This window comes from Nerophis lumbriciformis, linkage group LG17 (genome assembly GCF_033978685.3).
Source record: "Nerophis lumbriciformis linkage group LG17, RoL_Nlum_v2.1, whole genome shotgun sequence".
Lineage (NCBI taxonomy): Eukaryota > Metazoa > Chordata > Actinopteri > Syngnathiformes > Syngnathidae > Nerophis > Nerophis lumbriciformis.
The window spans coordinates 30,091,520-30,118,790 of record NC_084564.2 but is presented as its reverse complement, the minus strand read 5'-3'; the positions used below and the strand labels follow the sequence as shown (position 1 = coordinate 30,118,790).

The window sequence follows — 27,271 nt, the reverse complement described above, 5'->3', positions numbered from 1 at the left end:
GTGTGGAAAGTTTCTGGTAAAATTATGGAAACTTTCCATAAATTTACCACGGGAAGTTAAGCACGGGAAGTTTGGAAATATTGACCAATTTTTCATTATTCAAAGTTAGACATCGTCCATGGGAAGTAATGGGAATTAATGGGGAATTACAATAATGATATACGTATTATTGGGCACTTGTCTATATGCTGCTGCATCTTGGTGGCATTTTTGACGTAGCTCTTTGCACAGTATTTGCAAATATACACAGCCTTTCCGCCTACATTGTTTGGGGTGAAATATTCTGTTTGTATTTATTTATTTTTGTAAAACACTAATGCAATGCCACACACAGATATAAATAGTCAGCTAAACAACTAGAGTAGTCTTTAAAATTATTTTACTGATGGACAAATGAATAGAAATAGGCTCGATGAATAAATGAACACTCAATCAGCATGCTAAATCAAACTATAACCTACATTCTTGTATTACAACAGAATGGCTAGCAGAACAGAAGGCAGAGGAAACTACACCTTTTGATTTAGTATTTGCTAGTTGAACTTTACAGATCACAAAAAAGGTAAATTCAGATCGCTAACGTTGTTAGCATAAATGAATGGGATTTAACATAGAGAAAATTAGCATCACGGCTAACGGAAAAATATTTTCGGTTCATTATGAGACTGGTGGTGGTACATAAACCTAGCTAGCTAGAGATATTAGCCCCAAAATCATTTAACAAGTACAGGAACAGCTAGCGAGCTTGAGTGGAAGTCTGCTGGAGTAGTCCACAGTCATACAGTAACAAGCAATTACACCTCTATTCAACTTAAATCATACTTGCCAACCCTCCCGGATTTTCTGGGAGACTCCCGAAATTCAGCGCCTCTCCCGAAAACCTCCCGAAAATCTCCCGAAATTCAGGCACACGATATAAACAGCGTACCTGCCCAATCACGTTATAACTGTAGAATGATCGAGGGTGAGTTCTTGGTTTCTTATGTGAGTTTATTGTTAGGCAGTTTCATTAACATCCTCCCAGCGCGGTAACAACACACAACAACAGCAGTCACGTTTTCGTCTACCGTAAAGCAGTTCGTCTGCCGTAAACAGCAATGTTGTGACACTCTTAAACAGGACAATACTGCCCTCTAGTGCATTTGATGAAAGCACTTTTTGCGTGCCACACAGCAATGCATCATCAGTGAGGGCGTTCAGCATGGTTAGAAAAATAGTGACGAATAGAACAAGGATGGACAATTCAACCCTTAACTCAACAATGAGTGTTGTGTGTGTGTATATGTGTAAATAAATGAACACTGAAATTCAAGTGTTTCTTTTATTTATATATATATATATATATATATATATTGTGTGTATATATATATATATATATATATATGTATATATATATATATGAAATACTTGACTTAGTATTTCTTATATATATACAGTATATATATATATATATATATATATATATATATATATATATATATATATATATATATATATATATATATATATATATGAAATACTTGACTTGGTGAATCCTAGCTGTAAATATACTCCTCCCCTCTTAACCACGCCCCCAACCACGCCCCGCCCCGCCCCCGACCATGCCCCCGCCACCCACCCCCACCTCCGGAAATCGGAGGTCTCAAGGTTTGCAAGTATAACTTAAATACCATAGATCAAATACATTTACCCCAGTAATATCATCAACACTTACTTGACTGGATGAAGTCCTTGGGCTCAAATACTAGTGTGGCCTCAATAGCCCTGCTGTAGTGTGTAGCATGCTGGGAATTATCTGTGCCTGTGATGGAAGAATGCACTGCACATGTGATGGAGGAATGCACAGTGAAGGGTTAAAATTCTACTGAATTTGTATTAGATCAGGTTGTTTTAGATAATAATCATGCTGCAAGATCTAGCATGTTGCATTCGATGTTTATTCCCATTAATTTTCCATTAATTCCCATGGAAAGTTTCCGACTTTGAATATTCCCGGAATTTTGCAACCCTAGTTATCTACTTGTATTTGTCCGTTTATGAGCATGGCGAGTTTGGCTTCTCCTCGACATTATCGCTTGGCAGTAGATGCAGGTTTGCACCGACTTTCCCCTCAAATGACCCTTGCCTCATCTTCCTAATTTCATTTTAATGAAGTTCCATCCCTGCGGGGAGCAGCGACTACATGCCTTTCACTTACACCACTTGCTAACCTTCGTCATCAGCTGCGCTGGCCTATTTTCATTTAAGGCTCAGGCGGACTATGGCAGTGGTGACGTGACAAAGGAATGGAAATGTGTGCATTCCCACCGCTGGGAGTTAGATTGTGAATGGTATCTGCCCGCCCCACCTCCCTCATCCTTTACACTTGCTACTACGCAGCATAACAAGAAAATGCACTTTTTCCCCCCCTCCAAGGCAGAAAATCAATATGCTTTTATCTTCACGAGCACACATACTGTGGAGGGGAATACTCTTTAGAGTTGTAACCCTAATCTCATATTATTCATTACCACTGAGCCAGTAGTGTGAAGAGGCGGGCGACCTCGCTCCCTCCATCCAATTAATCCTGTGATATGTGAATGCAGAAGGGTTTATTTATACAAAATAAATCCAGGCTATGACTGCATTGTGCTTATTTGACCTTGTTATAGAAATGATTCTTGCCATATCGTTTTTAGGGTCATTTCAACTCAAATTTGCCTAACGGGACCTTTCATTTCATTTCTAAAATTTAGACCTAAAATTAATGATTCAACACCTTAAATCCATGCTAACACTGCTTTCTTAAGGACAGCTGCTCCCACAATTACTGACTGGTGCATAGCCCTCCTCCCCTTAGCACAGACCTAGGCAAATTAAGGCCCGTTAAGCTTTTCAATACTTTCGCCGGACTTTCCCAAATAATTATTTTATATCTTTAAGATGGAAAGTGTAGCTGCCATTATGATGTGCAGTGATGTTTTCTAATGACCGTAAGTCTTCAACTATACTAAGTCTTTCAATGCTTTGAATCTGCATTATATACTAGTTACTATGGTCATCTAATTAGTTATTATGGTCATCTAATTAGTTACTATGGTAATTTAAGTCACAGCAACTCAGACGAGGCACCAAGCAGTGTGGGTGGGGAGCGTTTCCACAGAGTATTTCCAGAGCCTGAAATGTGGGTGTCAGGGACAGACGCGGAAGGAGATTTTTACAACAAAGTTCTAAAGCTTAGTGATACACTGTGTTTGTTGTATTTTTGTTGATTGTAAAATATGTGGATGGAGAGGGGGTGTGACATTCATATGTTGTCAATATTCAGTGTTTTATCGTTCATAGTTAATATTGTAAATCCCACATTCTTTATTTTCATGTACATTCTGGGTGTTTCATTCAGTAAAAAAAAATTAAAATTCCATTCTGTTTTTAAGGCTGTCTGTGATAACGTTTTTAGCATTCAATCAGACATTATTGTGAGGTTTTGTATTAGTACTCCTAAAAATAGGACCCAAGCACACACATTGTACAGTAGATTTTCACAGCTTTCATATATAAATATATATATATATATATATATATATATATATATATATATATATATATATATATATATATATATATATATATGTATGTATATGTATATATACAGGTAAAAGCCAGTAAATTAGAATATTTTGAAAAACTTGATTTAGTTCAGTAATTGCATTCAAAAGGTGTAACTTGTACATTATATTTATTCATTGCACACAGACTGATGCATTCAAATGTTTATTTCATTTAATTTTGATGATTTGAAGTGGCAACAAATGAAAATCCAAAATTCCGTGTGTCACAAAATTAGAATATTACTTAAGGCTAATACAAAAAAGGGATTTTTAGAAATGTTGGCCAACTGAAAAGTATGAAAATGAAAAATATGAGCATGTACAATACTCAATACTTGGTTGGAGCTCCTTTTGCCTCAATTACTGCGTTAATGCGGCGTGGCATGGAGTCGATGAGTTTCTGGCACTGCTCAGGTGTTATGAGAGCCCAGGTTGCTCTGATAGTGGCCTTCAACTCTTCTGCGTTTTTGGGTCTGGCATTCTGCATCTTCCTTTTCACAATACCCCACAGATTTTCTATGGGGCTAAGGTCAGGGGAGTTGGCGGGCCAATTTAGAACAGAAATACCATGGTCCGTAAACCAGGCACGGGTAGATTTTGCGCTGTGTGCAGGCGCCAAGTCCTGTTGGAACTTGAAATCTCCATCTCCATAGAGCAGGTCAGCAGCAGGAAGCATGAAGTGCTCTAAAACTTGCTGGTAGACGGCTGCGTTGACCCTGGATCTCAGGAAACAGAGTGGACCGACACCAGCAGATGACATGGCACCCCAAACCATCACTGATGGTGGAAACTTTACACTAGACTTCAGGCAACGTGGATCCTGTGCCTCTCCTGTCTTCCTCCAGACTCTGGGACCTCGATTTCCAAAGGAAATGCAAAATTTGCATGGTTGGGTGATGGTTTGGGGTGCCATGTCATCTGCTGGTGTCGTATACAACATATACAACATATATATATATATATATATGTATGTGTATATATATATATATGTCTTAATTAGATTATCCAAAAAATAGTGCGCAATATATGTATGTGTATATATATATATACACACAGAGCCCGGCCCCAGGCCAGTTTTTGTTAACCCAATGCGGCCCCCAGACACATTTATTTCTCTAAATTTGGCCCCCGAGTCAAAATAATTGCCCAGCTCTGACTTAGCATAATAAAAAAAGATTATGCTTGCTGTACTACATTAAGTGAGCCCCGATTATTGATTAGAAGTGTATTTGTCAGGACTAATGGGCCTCCCCCTCAGGATATATTGTCTGCTTAATCCCTATATGGCCCGGCCCCCCTTTTACATTTTATGCCCTACTTTTATTGTGCTCGCTCTTCTATTCTTTGCCTACTTTATTATCGACCGAAGCTGCAACGTCTCTTTCACTTGTCGCCCTTTCCATATACTGCAGTACTTACTTTATGTAGGATGGCGCATTTGTGTGCAGAAATTGCATGCTTATTACTTTTCATTAATTACCACTTGCTATTTGTATTTCACATTCAAAGACCATCATGTGTTGGTTGTGTGCAAGACAATCTGTGTTTACAGTGCAGATACAGTAAAGGCCTCTGGACTCCTTACAAACAATAGATGTCTTATATACTGTGTGTGTGTGTGTGTGTGTGTGTGTGTGTGTGTGTGTGTGTGTGTGTGTGTGTGTGTGTGTGTGTGTGTGTGTGTGTGAACAGCGTCTTTGTCATATCAATTATGGAACATGTCTAGACCGGTGTGAGGCGGCCTTATCCTGGGGGCCACAGCAGCTCCAAATAAACAAGAGATTTGTTTTAAAACGGCTAAAGGCAAAATTAACCAATTTTCTGAGTCAGAAGAAAATCTATGACTTTAACAATCAGTGTGTAAATGAAGCAACGTCGTATTAAATGTTCATCTTCGTTGTGCTTGTCTACAATTTTATGGGATTATTAGCACAAACTGTCATTTCAATCAGACAATTACTTGATTAGATCATGCTAAATTCTCACACTGATATGCCTTTATAGGGTTGACACACAGCAGTTAGAGATCGCACTAAAACCTCACATCCGCTCAACTCAATTGTTTAAAGCGTAATTTTACTCAACATTTGGGGGTATGGTACGTCATAGGCACAGTGTGGTACTTAATTTGGTTTTATGGTACAAAACCCAAAAGCAGTGATGTTGTCACTTTGTGTAAATGGTAAATAAAAAGAGAATACAATGATTTGCAAATGCTTTTCATCTTATATACCAGTTTTTTCAACCTTTTTTGAGGCAAGGCATGTTTTTTTTCATTTAAGAATACGGAGGCACACCACCAGCAGAAAACGTTAAAAAATGATACTCCACCAGGTCGTCGTGCCTTATTTTGAGTTTGTTGGTGTTTTCCTGTGCTTTAGTTCCTGTCTTGCGCTGTTATTTTGGTGGCCCTTCCTGTTTTGTTGGTGATTTCCTGTAGCAGTTTCATGTCTTCCTTTGAACGCTATTCCCCGCAACTGCTTTGTGTTAGCAAGCAAGGCTGTTTAAGTTGTCGCTACCCTTCTTTGTGTGGACATTGTTGATTGTCACGTCATGTGCGGATGTACTTTGCGGACGCCGTAAGTTTTTGCTGTCGTCCAGCATTCTGTTTCTGTTTACTTTGTAGCCAGTTCAGTTTTACTTTCATTTTGCATACCTTTTCCTTTCCCTTTTGTTAATTTTTGGTTTAAGCGTTACATACCTTTTTACCTGCACGGCCTGGTCTGCATATTGGGATTACAACAAACCATCCTCGTCTCACCCGACACATTTCGACTTTTACAAAGCAATTAACTACTTGCTGCCACCTACTGACATGGTGTATTACGTGGTTACCCTGCCGAGTTTTACACAGCACAGACACTAAGCAGCGGCACATTATTTGCAGATTATAATTATTGATTATTGACCAATTAGGTGAAGTTTCATAATTTCTCACGGCAAACACTGTTATATACAATTGAATAGACTGCAAAGACAAGATATTTAATGTTCCAACTGAGAAACTTTTTTTTTTTTTTTTTGCAAATAATCATTAATTTAGAATTTAATTGCAGCAACACATTGCAAACAAGATGGCACGGGGGCATTTTTACCACTGTGTTACATGGCCTTTCCTTTTAACAACACTCTGTAAATGTTTGGGAACTGAGGAGACCAATGATCGCAGCTAGTCTAAGGTGCGCCGTGTGAGAACTTGGTACACTTCTGTACCGTACCAAATGTTCTGTACTGAAAAATCTTGTGAATACTTGCACCATTTCACCCCTACCAAACATCTTAACATGTAACATATGGCTGACAGTCAGGTGTACTTCCTTCCGAGCTGTCTGCTGCAGACTTCCATGAGAGAGGTCATTGGTAAAGATCAGACCTTCCGACTCTCTTTCGCACATTCTAAGTAAGGCACATAATGAAGCCATTCTGCAGCGCCTGCAGCTGCGGCAGGATAATCTGGGATTGAGCCTGATTTTGGATCACAGGATAGCTCTCTGGACGAGCAAAATAAGCATGATGAAGAGTGTGGCCGTTTTGCCTCTGACTTTCCTTCACTATATGCTTATACTTTTTCCATTGAAAGGGATTTTGTTTGTTTGAGTTACGCAGTAATGGGACCGGGGATTTGCGCATCGCTGTAGAGTATTACGCATCACAGATCACAGTTGAGTTTCCTAACAAACAAACATTTTAGTGACGCTCGAAGTGAAACACACAACTACCAAGGCAGTACCCAAACATAGTTTTACATCAGTTGACATAATAATACCTGTACAGACTGAGACATATACAGGACAGGCCAAAAGTTTGAACACCTTCTCATTCACAACACAACTGATGGTCCCGACCCCATTGATAAAGCAAGAAATTCCACTAATCAACCCTGATAAGGCCCACCTGTGAAGTGAAAACCATTTCAGGTGACGACCTCTTGAAGCTCATGGAGAGAATGCCAAGAGTGTGCAAAGCAGTAATCCGAGCAAAGGGTGGCTGTTTTAAAGAAACTAGAATAAAAAATGCTGGCATTAGCCAAAAAGCTCTCTCCCGGTTGCAGTTAGTCCAGAAGGCGGCAGCAGGACTTTTAACAGGGGCCAGGAAAAGCGAGCATGTAACCCCAATTCTTGAGACTTTGCACTGGCTCCCTGTTCATTTTAGAATCGATTTTAAAATCTTGCTGTTTGCTTTTAAAGGCCTACTGAAATGCGATTTTCTTATATAAACGGGGATAGCAGGTCCATTCTATGTGTAATACTTGATAATTTCGCGATATTGCCATATTTTTGCTGAAAGGATTTAGTAGAGAACATCGACGATAAAGTTCGCAACTTTTGGTCGCTGATAAAAAAAGCCTTGCCTCTACCGGAAGTAGCAGATAATATTCGCGTGACGTCACAGGTTGTGGAGCTTCTCACATCTGCACATTGTTTACAATCATGGCCACCAGCAGCGAGAGCGATTCAGACGGAGAAAGCGACGATTTCCCCATTAATTTGAGCGAGGATGAAAGATTCGTGGATGAGGAAAGTGAGAGTGAAGGTCTAGAGGGCAGTGGGAGCGATTCAGATAGGGAAGATGCTGTGAGAGGCGGGTGGGACCTGATATTCAGCTGGGAATGACTAAAACAGTAAATAAACACAAGACATATATATACTCTATTAGCCACAACACAACCAGGCTTATATTTAATATGCCACAAATTAATCCCGCATAACAAACACCTCCACCCTCCCGTCCATATAACCCGCCAATACAACTCAAACACCTGCACAACACACTCAATCCCACAGCCCAAAGTACCGTTCACCTCCCCAAAGTTCATACAGCACATATATTTCCCCAAAGTCCCCAAAGTTACGTACGTGACATGCACATAGCTGCACGCACGTACGGGCAAGCGATCAAATGTTTGGAAGTCGCAGCTGCATGCGTACTCACTGTACCGCGTCTGCGCATCCAACTCAAAGTCCTCCTGGTAAGAGTCTCTGTTGTCCCAGTTCTCCACAGGCCAATGGTAAAGCTTGACTGTCATCTTTCGGGAATGTAAACAATGAAACACCGGCTGTGTTTGTGTTGCTGCAGTCGGCCGCAATACACCGCTTCCCACCTAAAGCTTTCTTCTTTGCTGTCTCCATTGTTCATTGAACAAATTGCAAAAGATCCACCAACACAGATGTCCAGAATACTGTGGAATTTTGCGATGAAAACAGACGACTTAATAGCTGGCCACCATGCTGTCCCAAAATGTCCTCTACAATCTGTTACGTCAAGTGCCGGCGCCATCATACCGAGACGTTTTCAGCAGGATATTCCGCGCAAAATTTGAAATTGCACTTTAGTAATTGGCATGTGTTGCAATGTTAAGATTTCATCATTGATATATAAACTATCAGACTGAAGTGGTCGGTAGTAGTGAGTTTCAGTAGGCCTTTAAAGCTTTGCCTGGACTGGCACCTCATTATATCTCGGACCTCATCCAAATGTACACTCTTGAGGTCCGAGAGCCTAAAAATATTGAGATATTTTAAAAAGGCCATATCACCCAGCCCTAATGTGAACCCTGCTGAGGACAACCAAGTGTGGAAGAAGTCTTTCCGCTAAACCAATCAACACCAGGACACGCACTTTCCTCACCTCAGTCGTAATACCTCAAGATGCTTTGCCACGAGTTTTAGTTACATGCTCTCGCGCAATTTGTATCTTTTTGCATTTTCTGATAACAGCCAAGTGGTGTGGTAGTTTCAATCTGCAGAAGAGCTGTCAGAGACTCTGTGCCCGTCGGGTATATGAGTGTTTACAAGTGCATGCGCATGCACTTGAGTGCACAGTGTGAGTGATAATAACATCCCTTGTCAGCTTTCAGAAGATTAGCCTCAACGGGAAAAAATCCTCTGTCATATCCCTGCCTGCACCTTATTATCTAGTCTCTTGCTCTTACTCTGTCTCACGTTGTTTTATTGCTACGCCCCACAATTAGTGCATGGTTTTACTTTTCCATTAAACTGAATTTAGTTCATACAAGCTAAAACTCTTAAAGGCCTACTTAAATGAAATGTTTTTATTCAAACGGGGATAGCAGATCCATTCTATGTGTCATACTTGATCATTTCGCGATATTGCCATATTTTTGCTGAAAGGATTTAGTATAGTTGAAAGTCTCCTCACATTTCCCCATTGTTTACACCAGCAGCGAGAGCGATTGGGACCGAGAAAGCGACGATTACCCCATTAATTTGAGCCAGGATGAAAGATTCGTGGATGAGGAACGTGAGAGTGAAGTGCAGGACGCATCTTTTTTCGCTCTGACCGTAACTTAGGTACAAGGGCTCATTGAATTCCACACTCTCTCCTTTTTCTATTGTGGATCACCGATTTGTATTTTAAACCACCTCGGATACTGTATCCTCTTGAAAATGAGTCGAGAACGCGAAATGGACATTCACAGTGACTTTTATCTCCACGACAATACATCGGTGAAGGACTTTAGCTATGGAGCTAACGTGATAGCATCGGGCTTAACTGCAGATAGAAACAAAAGAAATAAACCCCTGACTGGAAGGATAGACAGAAAATCAACAATACTATTAAACCATGGACCTGTAACCACACGGTTAATGCTTTCCAGCCTGGCGAAGCTTAACAATGCTGTTGCTAACGACGCCATTGAATCTAACTTAGCTACGGACCTCGACAGAGCTATGATAAAAACATTAGCTCTCCACCTACGCCAACCCTCATCTTCTCATCAACACCAAAGCTCACCTGCGTTCCAGCGATCGACGGAGCGACGAAGGACTTCACCCAATCATCGATGCGGTCGGCGGCTAGCGTCGGATAGCGCGTCTGCTATCCAAGTCAAAGTCCTCCTGGTTGTGTTGCTGTAGCCAGACGCTAATACACCGATCGCATCTACAGCTTTCTTCTTTGCAGTCTCCATTGTTCATTAAACAAATTGCAAAAGATTCACCAACACAGATGTCCAGAATACTGTGGAATTTTGCGATGAAAACTGAGCTTTTTGTATTGGATACAATAGTGTCCCAATACTTCTGTTTCAACCATCGACGTCACGCGCATACGTCATCATACCTAGACGTTTTCAACCGGAAGTTTCGCAGGAAATTTTAAATTGCACTTTATAATTTAATCCGGCCGTATTGGCATGTGTTGCAATGTTAAGATTTCATCATTGATATATAAACTATCAGACTGCGTGGTCGGTAGTAGTGGGTTTCAGTAGGCCTTTAAGAGTGAAATACATTGACTGGGAATGCTTATGTCATGCTTTATTTTCTTTCCACAGATCTGTATTGGACTTAAAATCATCCAAGGATACGTTGTCTCCAGGCTGGATTGGTAAAGTGATCCCTGCAACTAACAGTGATGTATTTGGACACTGGACACAGAACATTCTTGCATCCATCCTGACATGGGATGCCAGCCCCTTGCCCACCTGGCCTCCATATTGCTCTGAGCTCCCCTGGGGCACCATGAACAACTACAGAGACAGAGGGGTCACCTGCACTTCCTCAGACCTTCTGGACAGGGGAGGTGACGGAGCGTTGCCTCCGCACGCCCCGTTTCGGCACACCCCCAATGGCCACCTGGTCCCCACAGATGCGAGCATGCCATCACGCATCTCAGTGCCCAAAATGGGTGTCCGTGCTCGGATTGCCGAGTGGCCCCCCCGTCGGGCCCACTCCAGAGAGTCGCTGCTTGAAAACGGACAAATGAACAACAATCACAATGGCGACGCCCGCGCCACGTCGATCTCGTCATCGGACGTCAGGTTGGTGCGGGGCGGCTTGGCCAGGTTGCCACGGCGATGGTCCAAAGATGTGGAGTTTAGAGGCGGTGGGTTTGCTACTGAGAGAAGTTCACCCCTGAGCTTACGTGTCTTCCCACCACTGAGGCAGCGCTCCAATAGTGAGGTGACCCTGAGTGAACAGGATGAGAACGAGGTGAGATCTTCCTATGTGGCTTTTACAATGTGTTATAGATCAAAGCATACGTCATTGGTGCATTTTTTTAGGCGTTCTAGCTTTAAACTTCAAGCGGCAGAAATGAAGTAGTGCTAAATGCAGGTGTCATCCTGCTGGCTCAATGTGACTGCGGCTTTCACATAGGGCTGGGCAATATGAATGAAAAAGTATATCTCGATATAGTATAGGATAGGTCTTTATTGTCATTGCACAAGTACAACAAAACTTTGTTTTCAGCACAAACCCGTTCAAGATTAGACAAACAAACAGTGTACAGGGTTACAGAACAGGAACGCTGATGGGTCGCCACAAGGCGCCCCGTAAAAAATGGGAAAAAGGTAAACGCTGGGGAAGGATGAGTAAAAGAATACAATCTAGACTGGGCTCCTAAGGGGGCCCAGTCTGGAGTGGGAAAAAACCTCCATAGCAAAAGGGAGAGGAAAGGGGAGCGTCCACCCTCAATGAGTGCCCGTGAGAAAAACAAAAAATATATTTTTACTTAAGCTCGCTATTCGATATATATCTCGATATATTTTGCGGTGAAAGTATACATATAAAGATATTCATTTTTGAGCGAGATTCAGTGAAATTGAAGTGAATGACAAGTGTACTGTAAACACTTTTATTAAGCCAGTTAGTCAAGATGGGTATTAACAGCACAGAAAATAAACTGTTTAAGTAGCACAGAATTACATAACATAAATCAAATAGAAAAATATTCTTTCTACGTAAAATAAATAACATAGCTATGCAAATAATACAAAATGTATCAAACTAAGATAAAAAATACATTGGCAGGCAGGCACTTTTTAATTCCCAGTCGACAATGTAGCATATTTTTCGGATTATAAATTGCAGTTTTTTTCATAGTTTGGCCGGGGGGTGCGATTTATACTCTGGAGCGATTTATGTGTGAAATTACGCCCAGGTAGTTGCCAAGGAGATGAATATAAATTACTTTGCGTCATATAATATACACTTATTCAGCCTGTTGTTCACTATTCCTTATTTATTTTAAATTGCCTTTCAAATGTCTATTCTTGGTGTTGGATTTTATCAAATAAATTTCCCCAAAAAATGCGACTTATACTCTAGTGCGATTTATATATGTTTTTTTCCTTCTTTATTATGCATTTTCGGCCGGTGCAATTTATACTCCGGAGCGATTTATAATCCGAAAACTGCGATAATGGACTGTCACACACGTACGGTTCAGGTCAGCGCCAAGTAAGTGACTTGACTTCATTGTGCGGCTATGATCTTCCTCACTTCGGCGTACATTTTTGTCAGTATTTCTCGTGCAAAATAACAGTTTTGATTTGGGCTTACATGGTAAACAACTCAAATGAATATTTTATTCAGACGCATACATTTGTCCAAATGTGGCCAAGTAGACGCATTGTGGGTTTTCTGAACGTGGTCTACATTGCTAAAAGAAACATCTAAACAAGAGAATACCTCTGCCATCTTCCACTAGTTTTTTAAATTTATAAATCGCCCTCTTCTACGACTCTCTCGTCGTCATTTGGGATGTCTGTTGTGATTTTTGTTCCTGGTTCCATAACCCGCCCTATCTTGCCTCTGATTGGCCTGTCCCTAATGTTTGCCTTAATCTCCACCAATCGTGACTCATCATAGTAAACAACCAACCAATCATGGATGTTCTTATACGTGCAAGCACGTCTTGGAAGGAGGAAGGGGAGGGGTTTAGTAGTGAGTGGGAAGAGGGAGAGAACAAGGAACACAACAAATAAGAATCAGAATCAGAATCAGCTTTATTGTCATTACGCAAGGTAACGAGATTGAGGCCATTCCATACAGTGCGATGTGTGCATGCTAGAAAAACAATGTGCAAATATATAAAAATAATAAGCGGTGTTTGGTCATTTTAACGTGAAATAAATTATGTCAATATTACGATATTTTTTTAAATTCATATCTTGTTTAAAAATATATCTATATATCTTACAAACTCGATATATCGCCCAGCCGCGTCTAAAAATAGATCTTGCGACTTACAAAAAACAAAACCTGTTGCACATGTGCGAAAAGGGATTGCATCTTGCTCCTAAAATAAATCCATCCCAATTTGATAAAACAAGAGTAAAATGTTTCCCCTTCTGTATATATAGCATGGTTGAAATACATTTAAAAGGGAACTTCACTTGTGGGGGATTTTTGCCCATCATTCACAACCATTAGGAGATGAGATAAGCTAGCACGAAACGTGTTTGAGTTTGTAATGCACAACAATGTGGTAAGATACCAATCTGTACTGACTGAAAAACATGAACAATCATATTAGAGTATCTGTAAAGTATTAGCCCACATTTCATGTTTTGTTTGTACACAGCTAGCTCGACAGCATATGCACTGTAGTGTATCATGTATCATTATCAATAGTATAGTGACTTACTTGATGGACAGTTGTCCGTTTGGTCCAGCTGTCCTGGAATGTGTCCAGTTGATTTGGGTAAACAATCCATTATTTCGGCATAGCTTGGCTCAAAAGTTCAATATTTGCAGCGCGACCAGTAGTAGTTTTTGCTTTGTTTAGTTATTGTGCATTAACCACTTTATTCCATGTGTTTTGCATATGTAGCATTCAATACCATACATTTAATATGTCATCTAAATGATCAATCAATCAATTTTTATTTATATAGCCCTAAATCAGTGTCTCAAGCCACAACGACATCCTCGGTTCAGATCCCACATCAGGGCAAGGAAAAACTCAACCCAGTGGGATGACAATGAGAAACCTTGTAGAGGACAGCAGATGTGGGGGACACTTCTATAATCTATTGTTTAAAGTATCGGATCCGGGAATGGAAATCGGATATGAATCGGAGGCCAACATTTTTGATTGGGACATCTCCACTGTTACAATGCAGTAGTACTTTTTCCTTGCATTGGTTTTGTCTTAATTACTTAAAACGCAAAGGAAGAATGCCACAGATTTGTTTATGTGTCTGTGATTGGCAGGTAAATAAAAATACTTGTTTTAAATCATGCAAGTTTTAACAAATGGACTAAAAATATGCAAAGGGACTATTTTATACTAAATGCATTTTGCATTGGGCGGTGTTTTCATATTCAAATTGGTAAAGTGAGTATTGGGGTGTGGGATAGATCTTTTTTAATAGGCCTACTTTTCACAAATTAAAAAAAATAATCAAAGCAAACCAAAGAGTGTTATTGTGCCGTGAGGGGTGCATGTCTGATGCAAGGGCTGTTTAACACCTTTCTTACGTCACGACTCTGGAGACCAGGTTTATTGACATTCAAAAGGGTGAAACTAAAAAGACGAACAATACAGTCAATATATACATATGTTATGCAAATGTATTCATATATATGCTGTAATGCTACCTTACAAGGCATGAGAAGGTAAACAAAAGTGAATTTGTACTACGACGCCATCTTAGATGACATCACAAATTATCGATAATGAGCATGACAAAGATCTCATTATACATCACAAACCGTAAATTTAGCTAGAAATATTTTAGACAAAAACCACGTTTCAAAGTTCAACTTAGGATACATACACTTAAACAAAATATATATGCAGTGTATCTTCGAAAATAACCACCATAAAGTACGTGCTGGCACCGTAGATTTCTCTGCTTGGCTTATGCAACTTCCGGTTAATAAAGTTTGATTCAAAGTACACACTTCTCAAAGATGTAGTAACTGCCCTGACCACATGATGGTGACAAATACCGCATTTTTCGGAGTATAAGTCGCACCGGAGTATAAGTCGCACCTGCCGAAAATGCATAATAAAAAAGGAAAAAAACATATATAAGTCGCATTGGAGCCCGGCCAAACTATGAAAAAAACTGCGACTTATAGTCCGAGAAATACGGTACACATGTAATAATGTTAATTAAATAACAAGCAATAAGCACAACACACTTCGACACCAAGAGTTTACAACTTTTAGTTGTAACAGAACAGTTATGCACCTGTCTGCTTCCCTTTCCAAGGTTGAGGTCCGTGGTGGAGGAACGATGGGGACCTTGTTCAGAGAGTACGGCAGCACTTCCTCCATCGACATCCAGGGTATCCCTGACCAAAGCTTTTTCGACATGCTCACCCAGTTCCACCAGGAGAGGCCTGACCAGCGCAGCTCAGCCCCCACGCGCCTCAAAGACCTACTATATGCCGCAGACTCCACACCGACCACGACCCTCTCCGGTGCTCCCTCGCCCGGTTCTACCCTGACCGGGGACGAGCAGAGGAAGGACGGAGGTGAGCGAGTCAGGAAGAAAAGTGGCGGGACGGAATCTTCACTGGGAACATCCTCGTTATTCCGAAAACTCCGCAGCGCCAGTCGAGTGGAGCAGGATGGGGGGAGAGGGGAGATGACTGAGGACGGGGGACGGGGTTCATCAGAAGCATCCTACAAAGTCTGGGTGTGCCCCAAGAGCTTTGTCCACTATGACGCACAGAGTATCCTGTTTGACCTTCATGAGGCTGCAGCCCAGCGAAGCTATGTGACCCAGAGAAGGAACACAGCCACAGGGGCATCAGCTGCCTCAGTGTCCATGTCTGTGTCCAGATCCTTGGCTGAACCTGTGTACGCCAGCATTGAGGACTTAACTATGGGTCTGGATGCTTGTTCAACCATGTCCTCTCTGGCCGTGGACCCTACGGACCTTCCTCCCAGAGCTCACAGCTCAGGCCCACTGCTCCTCAGCTGCCCCCACTTTCTCAATGAGACTGGGGGCCACGGCGAGCGCAACATCAGCTTCCTCAGTTCATCAGCAGAGCGAGGGGAGGGAGGCGGAGATGGAGCAAGCGGTTGCCTGAGGAGAAGTAACGCCAGTATCTCTGTGCTGGAAGTGCCTATAGAACAGCAGGTCACACGCCTGGACAGACTTAAGGAGTACAGCATAGAGCATGTTGACCTGGGGGCCAGGTACTACAGGAACTACTTTCATGGGAAAGGTAACACACACAAATACTCTATGATCCAGTGTGAATGTATACAAAATCTCACAAAAGTGAGTACATTTCAACAACCATTGTATAACTGCATATCTTAAGGCAGTGGTTCTCAACCTTTTTTCAGTGATGTACCCCCTGTGAACATTTTGTGAATTAAAGTACCCCGTAATCAGAGCAAAGCATTTTTGGTTGAAAAAAAGAGATAAAGAAGTAAAATACAGCACTATGTCATCAGTTTCTGATTTATTAAATTGTATAACAGTGCAAAATATAGCTCATTTGTAGGGGTCTTTCTTGAAATATTTGGAAAAAAAGATATAAAAATAACTAAAAACTTGTTGTAAAATAAACCAGTGATTCAATTATAAATAAAGATTTCTACACATAGAAGTAATCATCAACTTAAAGTGCCCTCTTTGGGGATTGTAATAGAGATCCATCTGGATTCATGAACTTAATTCTAAACATTTATTTTGTTGAAGTATTATTCAATAAGTATATTTAAAAAGGATTTTTGAATTGTTGCTAGTTTTAGAATATTAAAAAAAAATCTCATGTACCCCTTGGCATACCTTCAAGTACTCCCAGGGGTACGCGTTCCCCCATTTGAGAACCACTGTCTTAAGGGAGTGATATTACCCAAAATCATCTTTTCTTACCTATCGGCTGGTTTTTGTCCATATGGGATTCCCATAAGTCCTTGTGAGGAGGCATGGCAGAGGTATTTATAAAACTATCTTGCCTTCTTCCAAACTTTCTCCAAACGAGCCGTTTGTAATTTGAGGATTTAGTGACAAAGGCTTACCCGGAGAGCTTTGCACAAGTCCGCCATTTGCATTCAGTTGTAGTCAATAAGATGTCGCCATTTCTTAAAAAAAGTAGTGTATAGTTCTAACATGTCTGTCAAAGGAGACCTATTATGCAAAACCAACTTTTCTAACCTGTTGGTACCTGTGTGTGTATTTGGGATCTGCGTAAAGTGTGGCATTTGCAGAGATACCGTATTTTCCGGACGATAAGGCGCACTTAAAATCCTTGTTTTTTCTCAAAACTCGACAGTGCGCCTTATAACCCGGTGCGCCTAATGTAAGAAATAAGCTTGGTTGAGCTTACCCAGCTCGAAGCTATTTTATTTGGTGCATGGTGTAATGATAAGTGTGACCAGTAGATGGCAGTCATACATAAGAGACAAGTGTAGGCTGCACTATGATGGCATTATGACTCAAGTAAACAACACCAACATTTTAAATGTTCCATTGGTGTACAGCTCCACTAATGGACATTGGAGTGTTACTTTCAAAGGTGTACAGCTCCGCTAATGGACATTGGAGTGTTACTTTAGGTGTACAGCTCCACTAATGGACATTGGAGTGTTACTTTCAAAGGCAGAATTAAAGTATTGCTAGAAACATAATTTTATATGGGACTTTATTGTATTATATGTATAGTACATGTTCCAAAAAGAAAAAAGCATAAAACACCACCAGAATTAGAGATATTACAAGTCAAAGTGATGAAGCATAGTGTTACGCTCATGACTTGGTGTAACTAAACATTACCCTATAAGATGAAGGCAATTGCATTTTACTGATATTTGAAATGTATTCAATGTTTATAAATGAATATTTAAATATACTAAATGTAAAAAAGGGAATAAATATTCAAAATAAGATCATTAAATGAAATCTAGTTTGGTTACGCCATCATGAGCGCAACACAAGGTTGTAAAAGTTTCAACTACAATTCTAAATAAGATGTCAAAAGCAAACTGAAATCAAATACACACAGCTTAAAGATTGATCAATACCTATTTAAATGTAGTAATACATAAATATGATGATTTATCAAAATATAAAAGAAATTTACCTGAATAGAACGCTCATGATGGTTACACCAAAAAGTAACGCTATGAATCGCGTTTTTCCAAGTTTTTGGGGCAATTTTACGCTATTTCTAAGCATCTCCTTTTTATTATCATTGATTTTGAGGTGGCGACTTGTCCAGGGTGTACTCCGCCTTCCGCCCGATTGTAGCTGAGATAGGCTCCAGCGCCCCCCGCGACCCCAAAAGGGAATAAGCGTTAGAAAATGGATGGATGGATGATTTTAAATGGTCAAACTAATGCATATTGTATATGCATGCCCTAGTAAACAAAAAAAAAGTGATATTTATTTTGATTGTTACATTTTGAAGTACATTTGTGCAGGTGGGTGCAAATGTACCCATTACCAGAGCTGTACACATTGAAAATATAGAACATTACAGCATGGTGGAACAGGGGTTAGTGCATGTGCCTCACAATACGAAGGTCCTGAGTTCAATCCCGGGCTCGGGACCTTTCTGTGTGGAGTTTGCATGTTCCCTCCGGGTACTCCGGCTTCCTCCCACCTCCAAAGACATGCACCTGGGGATAGGTTGATTGGCAACACTAAATGGGCCCGAGTGTGTGAATGTGAGTGTGAATGTTGTCTGTCTATCTGTGTTGGCCCTGTGATGAGGTGGCGACTTGTCCAAGGTGAACCCCGCCATCCGCCCGAATGCAGCTGAGATAGGCTCCAGCACCCCCGCGACCCTGAACGGGACAAGCAGTAGAAAATGGATGGATGGACACACGGCCCTCAAAAATCCATCAAAATGTTTTAGTACGACTTTGGTAAGCTATGAAGCCGCACCGCTTGAAGGATTGTCGGCGCAATAAACATAGGAGTATTATTATGGTGTGTGTATATATGATAACGTAGTTCCTGAAATTTGTGAGATGCTGCATATGGTTTAGTTCTGCCACTGACAATCCCACCAGTTCATCCTTTGACAGTTCATATCCAGCTGGGCCCGAGCATTGCAAAGGGATCCAAACTGGCAGCTATCCCAGGATTTTTTTTATTCACACATCTTGCCGCCACAGGACTGTTGGCAAACTTGAAGCCGATAATACGCTACTCGTCTTACCAGGATAGCAATTTCAACATTACATCTAGTTAAACTCAATGTATTCTTCACGTTAAGAAGTAAGACTAATTTCAGAGATGAATTGCATTTCTCATCACCTCATTGGACCTTATGTGTGTATGAAAAGTCCCCTCGGCAAACATCATCTGGCTGCATATTAATTAGTCACACACACTGTTAGGAGCGTGTGTGCGAGTTAGCGTGCGCTGTATGTGTGGTAAATGAGACAGCCCCTGCAGCCAAACGCGTAAAGGTTATCGCTCCAAAAATATGTCCCTCCTTTGGCTTCCTGCAGAATGCATGTCCTGAACGCCCATTTAAAAGAGGACATTTTCTTTCTTTTTTCTATTTTATTTTTATTTTCATCCAGCATCAGACATTCCTATCCATTACATCATATTCACATACATCATATATTTGTTGTCTGCCCTAAATGTCAAAAAAAAATGTTTTTTGTTTATATCCCAACCATACCTCCACCCCAAAAAAAGAAAATTTACAAATACATCAATTAAATAAAGAAAAAAGAAATAATAATACATTATTAATAATAATAATCAAAAATAAAATACAAGAATATAAACAGATGTATATATATATATATATATATATATATATATATATATATATACACATATAGGGAGTTATCTTTTTTATTTTATTTTTTATTTTTAAGCAGTACAATCACTATCCATCTATCCATCCATTTACTACCGCTTGTCCCTTTTGGGATCGCGGGGGGTTCTGGAACCTATCTCAGCTGCATTCGGGCGGAAGGCGGTGTACACCCTGGACAAGTCGCCACCTCATCACAGGGCCAACACAGATAGACAGAGGAAGCCGGAGTACCCACGCAGTCACGGGGAGAACATGCAAACTCCACACAGAAAGATCCCGAGCCTGGGATTGAACTCAGGACTACTCAGGACCTTCGTGACGGCGTGGCGCAGTGAAAGAGTGGCCGTGCGCAACCCGAGGGTCCCTGGTTCAATCCCAACCTAGTACCAACCTCGTCATGTCCGTTGTGTCCTTGAGCAAGACACTTCACCCTTGCTCCTGATGGCTGCTGGTTAGCGCCTTGCATGGCAGCTCCCGCCATCAGTGTGTGAATGTGTGTGTGAATGGGTAAATGTGGAAGTAGTGTCAAAGCGCTTTGAGTACCTTGAAGGTAGAAAAGCGCTATACAAGTACAACCCATTTATCATTTATTTATTTATTGTGAGGCACATGCACTAACCCCTGTTCCACCGTGCTGCCCGTACAATCACTAATTCGAGAAATTAAAGTCAGGCTTATGCCGTGACTTAATTGACCCAGTTTTCCCAGTTTGAAGTACATTTCTCCAATTTATAATTAATAAAGGCAGTTATCTTCTCCATTTTATAAATGTCCATTGTGATTTCCATCCATTGCTTCAAAGTTGGGCTCTCCTGGGATATCCATTTCCTAGTAATGGTCTTTTTACAGGCCACCAGTAGCATATTCATTAAGTGTTTATCTTTTTTTCCGCCAGTCCTGAGGTACATGTCCGAAAAACAAGGTCTTACTTTCAAGGGGTATTTCACGTTTGAAAATATCCTGTAGAGCAGTGTTTTTCAACCTTTTCTGAGCCAAGGCACATTTTCTTCATTGAAAAAATCCCGAGGCACACCACCAGCAGAAATCATTGAAAAAGGAAACTCAGTAGCCGATATTGACAATAATAAGTCGTTTTTGCAATTGTTGGATATGGATTTAAACCGTAGCCAACCATGCATCCTATAGCTCTTGTCTCAAAGTGGGTGTACTGTCACCACCTGTCACATCACACCCTGACTAATTTGGACTTTTTTGCTGTTTTCATATGTGTAGTGTTTTAGTTCTTGTCTTGCGCTCCTATTTTGGTGGCTTTTCCTGTTTTGTTGGTATTTTCCTGTAGCAGTTTCATGTCTTCCTTGAACGCTATTCCCCGCACCGGCTTTGTTTTGGCAATCAAGAATATTTAAGTTGTTGATTGTCATGTCATGTGCGGATGTACTTTGTGGACGCCGTCTGCTCCACACACTGTAAGTCTTTGCTGTCTTCCAGCATTCTGTTTGTGTTTATTTTGCAGCAAGTTCAGTTTAAGTTTTGTTTTGCATAGCCTTCCCTAAGCTTCAATGCCTTTTCTTAGCGGCACTCGCCTTGTGTTTATTTTTGGTTTAAGCGTTAGATACCTTTTTTTTTTACCTTCACATTGCCTCCCGCTGTCGCCTGCGTATTGTGATCACGACAAACCATGTTCCCAACATCTACAAAGCAATTAGCTACCTGCTGCCACCTACTGATATGGAAGCGTATTACACGGTTACTCTGCCAAGCTCTAGACAGCACAGACACTCAACAACGGCACATTATTTGCGGATTAAAATTACTGGTTTGAAAAAAATATTTCTAACCCAATTAGGTGAAATTAGATAATCTCCCACGGCACACCAGACTTTATCTCACGGCACACTAGTGTGCCGCGGCACAGTGGTTGAAAAACACTGCTGTAGATCTTGGTTTATCTCTTTCCAATAGTCCTTTATGGCAGAGCAGTCCCAGAAAACATGGTAGCGGTTTGCATTTGAATTCCCACAATTTATCCAATAGGCAGGGGAGTTATCATAATGAGACTTCTGAGAAGATGTAATAAAAAATCTGATCAAACTTTTCCGGCCAAACTCCCTCCACTTGGGTGAGCTGGTACAAGTCCATTGATATTTCCATATTATTGTGGAAATACCAATTTTCAGCACAAGATACAGCATGGAAGCGAAGCAAACTTGACCGATATGCAAGGATTCCATTGTCCTATCTGGGCAGCGGGCTCCACCCGACTACAGAGAGTTAATGTTTGAACTTGGTAAGCATTGAAAAGGCTCAGCTCACGGGCTTTAGAAAAAGGACATACGATGCGCGTAAAGTGGGTGGATAACTATGGGAGAGGAATTGAATGGAACTTTATTGTCATTGCATGTAAAAAGTACAACAAAATTAAATTTTCTATACAAACGTGTCCAAGATCACACATATAGTTTTTAAGTTTCAAGTTTTATTCGTCACATGCAGAGTACACCATAGTGAAATGCTTTTTTCCATGCTCTTCGGATATTGCGTACAGTGGGATCCAAACACTAGTTACTGAATCTAATACACTAACTACAAAAAAATACAAAACATTTTAAAAGCTCTGATGTACATTAACTACAAGACAATACGTTGCACAATAAGCAGAGGTGGGTAAAGTAGCCAGAAATTGTACTCAAGTAAGAGTACTGTTACTTTAGAGATTTATTACTCAAGTAAAAGTAAGGAGTAGTCACCCAAATATTTACTTGAGTAAAAGTAAAAAGTATGTTGTAAAAAAACTACTCAAGTACTGAGTAACTGATGAGTAACATACACACACATATCATATATATATATATATATATATATATATATATATATATATATATATATATACACACACACATATATATATATATATATATATATACACACACACACATATATATATATATATACATACATTGATATATACAGTATATAATTTATATATTTATTTTTTGCCGTTTTTGTTTACATGTTAATAGTGTTTTAATGAATATACATGCATGTTTAACACATATAGATTCCTTTCTTTCATGAAGACAAGAATATAAGTTGGTGTATTACCTGATTCTGATGACTTGCATTGATTGGAATCAGACAGTAGTGATGACAAACGTCCACGTTTTCAAATGGAGGAGAAAAAAAGTTCCTCCTTTCTGTCTAATACCACATGAAAGTGGTTGGTCTTTGGCATCTTATATGTCCAGCTTCCATATTCGTTTTTATACACTTTACAAGAAATACATTGACGGCAAACTCCGTAGCTTGCTAGCTTGTTTGCGCAGGCTTTCGGAGACTCTTATTTTGAAAGCGCAGGCGCGATGGAGCGGCACTTTTATTGTGAAGACAGGAACTGTGCAGTCAGTCTTTAGGCTTTTGAAATAAAAAATGGTCTTTTTTCCTTCACACTTTTGATTGATTGATTGGAACTTGTATTAGTAGATTGCACAGTACAGTACATATTCCGTACAATTGACCACTAAATGGTAACACCCCAATAAGTTTTTCAACTTGTTTAAGTCAGGTCATGTGACCCCTGGCTCTGTTTGATTGGTCCAACGTCACCAGTGACTGCATCTGATTGGTGGAACGGAGTGAACGTCACCAGTGACTGTATTTGTTGAAACGCAGGCACTATGAAGGTCTGTCTGACAGACCAAAACAAACAAAGCGTGCATTAACAGATCGATAAAAATAAGTAGCGAGTAGCGAGCTGAATGTAGATAAAAGTAGCGGAGTAAAAGTAGCGTTTCTTCTCTATAAATATACTCAAGTAAAAGTAAAAGTATGTTGCATTAAAACTACTCTTAGAAGTACAATTTATCCCAAAAGTTACTCAAGTAGATGTAACGGAGTAAATGTAGCGCGTTACTACCCACCTCTGACAATAAGTTAGACTAGTTATGGTAGAGGTATCAGTACAAGTAGAAGTACAGTAGTCAAATACAGTACCAGTGCAAGATCAAATAGTACAACAATATATACAGTATATACTCTGGTTTGGCAGACCGGGGTGGTGTTTCCTCTCTTTAAGAAGGAGAACCGGAGGGTGTGTTCCAACTATCGTGAGATCACACTCCTCAGCCTTCCCGGTAAGGTCTATTCAGGTGTACTGGAGAGGAGGCTACGCCGGATAGTCTAACTTCGGATCCAGGAGGAACAGTGTGGTTTTCGTCCTGGTCGTGGAACGGTAGACCAGCTCTACACTCTCGGCAGGGTTCTTGAGGGTGCATGGGAGTTTGCCCAACAAGTCTACATGTGCTTTGTGGACTTGGAGAAGGCATTCGACCGTGTCCCTCGGGAAGTCCTTTGGGGAGTGCTCAGAGAGTATGGGGTAACGGACTGTCTGATTGTGGCGGTCCGCTCCCTGTATGATCAGTGTCAGAGCTTGGTCTGCATTGCTGGCAGTAAATCGGACCCGTTTCCAGTGATGGTTGGACTCCGCCAAGGCTGCCCTTTGTCACCGATTCTGTTCATAACTTTTATGGACAGAATTTGTAGGCGCAGTCAAGGCGTTGAGGGGATCCGGTTTGGTGGCTGCAGGATTAGGTCTCTGCTTTTTGCAGATGATGTGGTCCTGATGGCTTCAACTGGCCAGGATCTTCAGCTCTCAGCAGCCGAGTGTGAAGCGACTAGGATGAGAATCAGCACCTCCAAGTCCGAAACCATGGTTCTCGCCCGGGAAAGGGTGGAGTGCCATCTCCAGGTTGGGGAGGAGATCTTGCCCCAAGTGGAGGAGTTCAAGTACCTAAGAGTCTTGCTCACGAGTGGGGGAAGAGTGGATCTTGAGATTGACAGGCGGATCGGTGCGGCATCTTCAGAAATGCAGACGCTGTATCGATCCGTTGTGGTGAAGGAGGAGCTGAGCCGGAAGGCAAAGCTCTCAATTTACCGGTCGATCTACGTTCCCATCTTTACCTATGGTCATGAGCTTTGGGTTATGACCAAAAGGACAAGATCACGGGTACAAGCGGCCGAAATGAGTTTCCTCTGTCGGGTGGCGGGGCTCTCCCTTAGAGATAGGGTGAGAAGCTCTGTCATCCGGGAGGAGCTCAAAGTAAAGCCGCTGCTCCTCCACATGGAGAGGAGCCAGATGAGGTGGTTCGGGCATCTGGTCAGGTTGCCACCCGAACGCCTACCTAGGTAGGTGTTTAGGGCACGTCCGACTGGCAGGAGGCCAAGGGGAAGACCCAGGACACGTTGGGAAGACTATGTCTCCCGGCTGGCCTGGGAACGCCTTGGGATCCCCCGGGAGGAGCTGGACGAAGTGGCTGGGGAGAAGGAAGTCTGGGCTTATCTGCTTAGGCTGCTGCCCCCGCGACCCGACCTCGGATAAGCAGAAGAAAATGGATGGATGGATGGATGGAGGTATATATACAGTATAGGAAGCAACAAATATTAAGATGTCTACAGTTCTTTGGCAGTTGAGTAGTGACAGTAGTATGAACAAAGGTAATGGAACAGTATGACTTCTCTATACTCTTGTTTTCACATTATTTACAGTCATTGAATGAACAGTATTGTAGTCCGGTAACTACAGTGGTAAGTAAAGTGATTCCAAGTTCCAAGGTAGACAGAACGGAAAGACTGATGTAACTTGAGGGTTCCTGGTTCGATCCCCAGCTTCCGCCATCCTCGTCAGTTCCGTTGTGTCCTTGAGCAAGACACTTCACCCTTGCTCCTGATAGGTCGTAGTTAGGGCCTTGCATGGGTGAATGTGGAAATAGTGTCAAAGCGCTTTGAGTACCTTGAAGGTAGAAAAGCGCTATACAAGTATAACCCATTTACCATAACTAGTAAGATATTGAGGCCCAGTTTCTTTTGATTCTACATCATCAGCGTGTGAATGATTCATCAACGCACTTTCCTTGGCAACATATGCCGCCATCATTAATCCTTACGTATCTTGATGAAGTTGCACAATTTGATTTAAAATTAGCATTGTTCGGCCTGATAGTCGTTTTGTTTTTGCTGTGTCGTCATTTTGCTGTCTAAAATCACTTTAATTTCCCCACCAGAACATTCAAACTACTTTGGGACGGATGAAAAGCTCGGTCCTGTGGCTGTGAGTATCCGTAGGGAGAAATTGGAGGACACCAAAGACCTGAAAGACCAGTATCAGTACCGTCTGATCGTGAGAACGAGCGAGGTACGTGCACACCCTCAGCTTTATGCTTTTGTCATTAAGGGTCGTATTCTGCACTTTTCCACTTCACTGTAGTGTTTCTAATACAGTACTTCCAAGCTAATGCCATTTACGTGTTATAAACCACTGTCAAGGACATTTACTGTATAGTCCTATCCACACTGTAACATTGAAAGATTCACTCATGCTAATTTTTGCTTATTTTGTTGCTATAGCACGAGGGTCAGCAACCCGCGGCTCTCTTTCTCTCTCTCTTTAGTGCCGCCCGAGTGGCTCCCTTGAGCATTTTTTAAAAAAGGATTGAAAATGGAAAAAAAAAATGTTTGTTTTAGTATGTTTTTTTGTTTGAGGAAAAACATGACACAAACCTTCCCAATTGCTAGAAAGCCCACTGTAGAAGATGTTTGTGTGTATGCTTCACTGATGAGACTATTTGGTGAAAATCGATTTGTCCTACTCATTTCGGCGTTTCTTGAACTCACCATAGTGTGGACTGTGACGCAACAGTTTGTTTACATGTAAAATCTTCCACTCCTTCTTTGTCTCATTTTGTCCACCAAACCTTTTATGCTGTGTGTGAATGCACAAAGGTGCGCTTTGTTGATGTTATTGACTTATTGGAGTGCTAATCAGGCATATTTGGTCAGTGCATGACTGCACGCTAATCAATGCTAACATGCTATTTAGGCTAGTTTTATGTTATAATGCATCATTATGCCTCATTTGTAGGTACATTTACTTTTATCCTCTTTGTATGTAATTTAGTTTTGCATGTCTCATGACACATTTCAGATAGTTGTTTGTGTGCCATGTTGTTCCAGACCACAGCAAACATTACCCAGCTTGCAAGGATTGTAATAAATCCATAAGAAGAAGACATCCTGCCGTTTCCTTTAACTTGGGCACACACATTTATACCTTTGGCCATTAAAAGCCAGTAATTTCCAGGAGTTATCTCACCTTCTGAGTAGCCTCTGATTTACTAATGGTTTCTAATGTTGTAAAAATGTGTAGAAGAAATATTATATTTCAACATT

General features: G+C 41.0%; 1 protein-coding gene across 2 annotated transcripts in view; it reads left to right on the top strand.

Moving 5' to 3' along the window:
- Nucleotides 1-27,271, top strand: part of sipa1l3 (signal-induced proliferation-associated 1 like 3) — a 310,964-nt gene that overhangs the window by 190,767 nt on the left and 92,926 nt on the right. For both annotated transcript variants that reach the window (XM_061973040.1, XM_061973039.1), the window contains exons 2-4: nucleotides 10,888-11,545; nucleotides 15,559-16,522; nucleotides 26,107-26,237. In XM_061973040.1, the coding sequence (XP_061829024.1) occupies nucleotides 11,075-11,545; nucleotides 15,559-16,522; nucleotides 26,107-26,237 (1,566 nt within the window). In that variant the 5' untranslated portion in view covers nucleotides 10,888-11,074. The remainder of the gene's footprint in view (nucleotides 1-10,887; nucleotides 11,546-15,558; nucleotides 16,523-26,106; nucleotides 26,238-27,271) is intronic.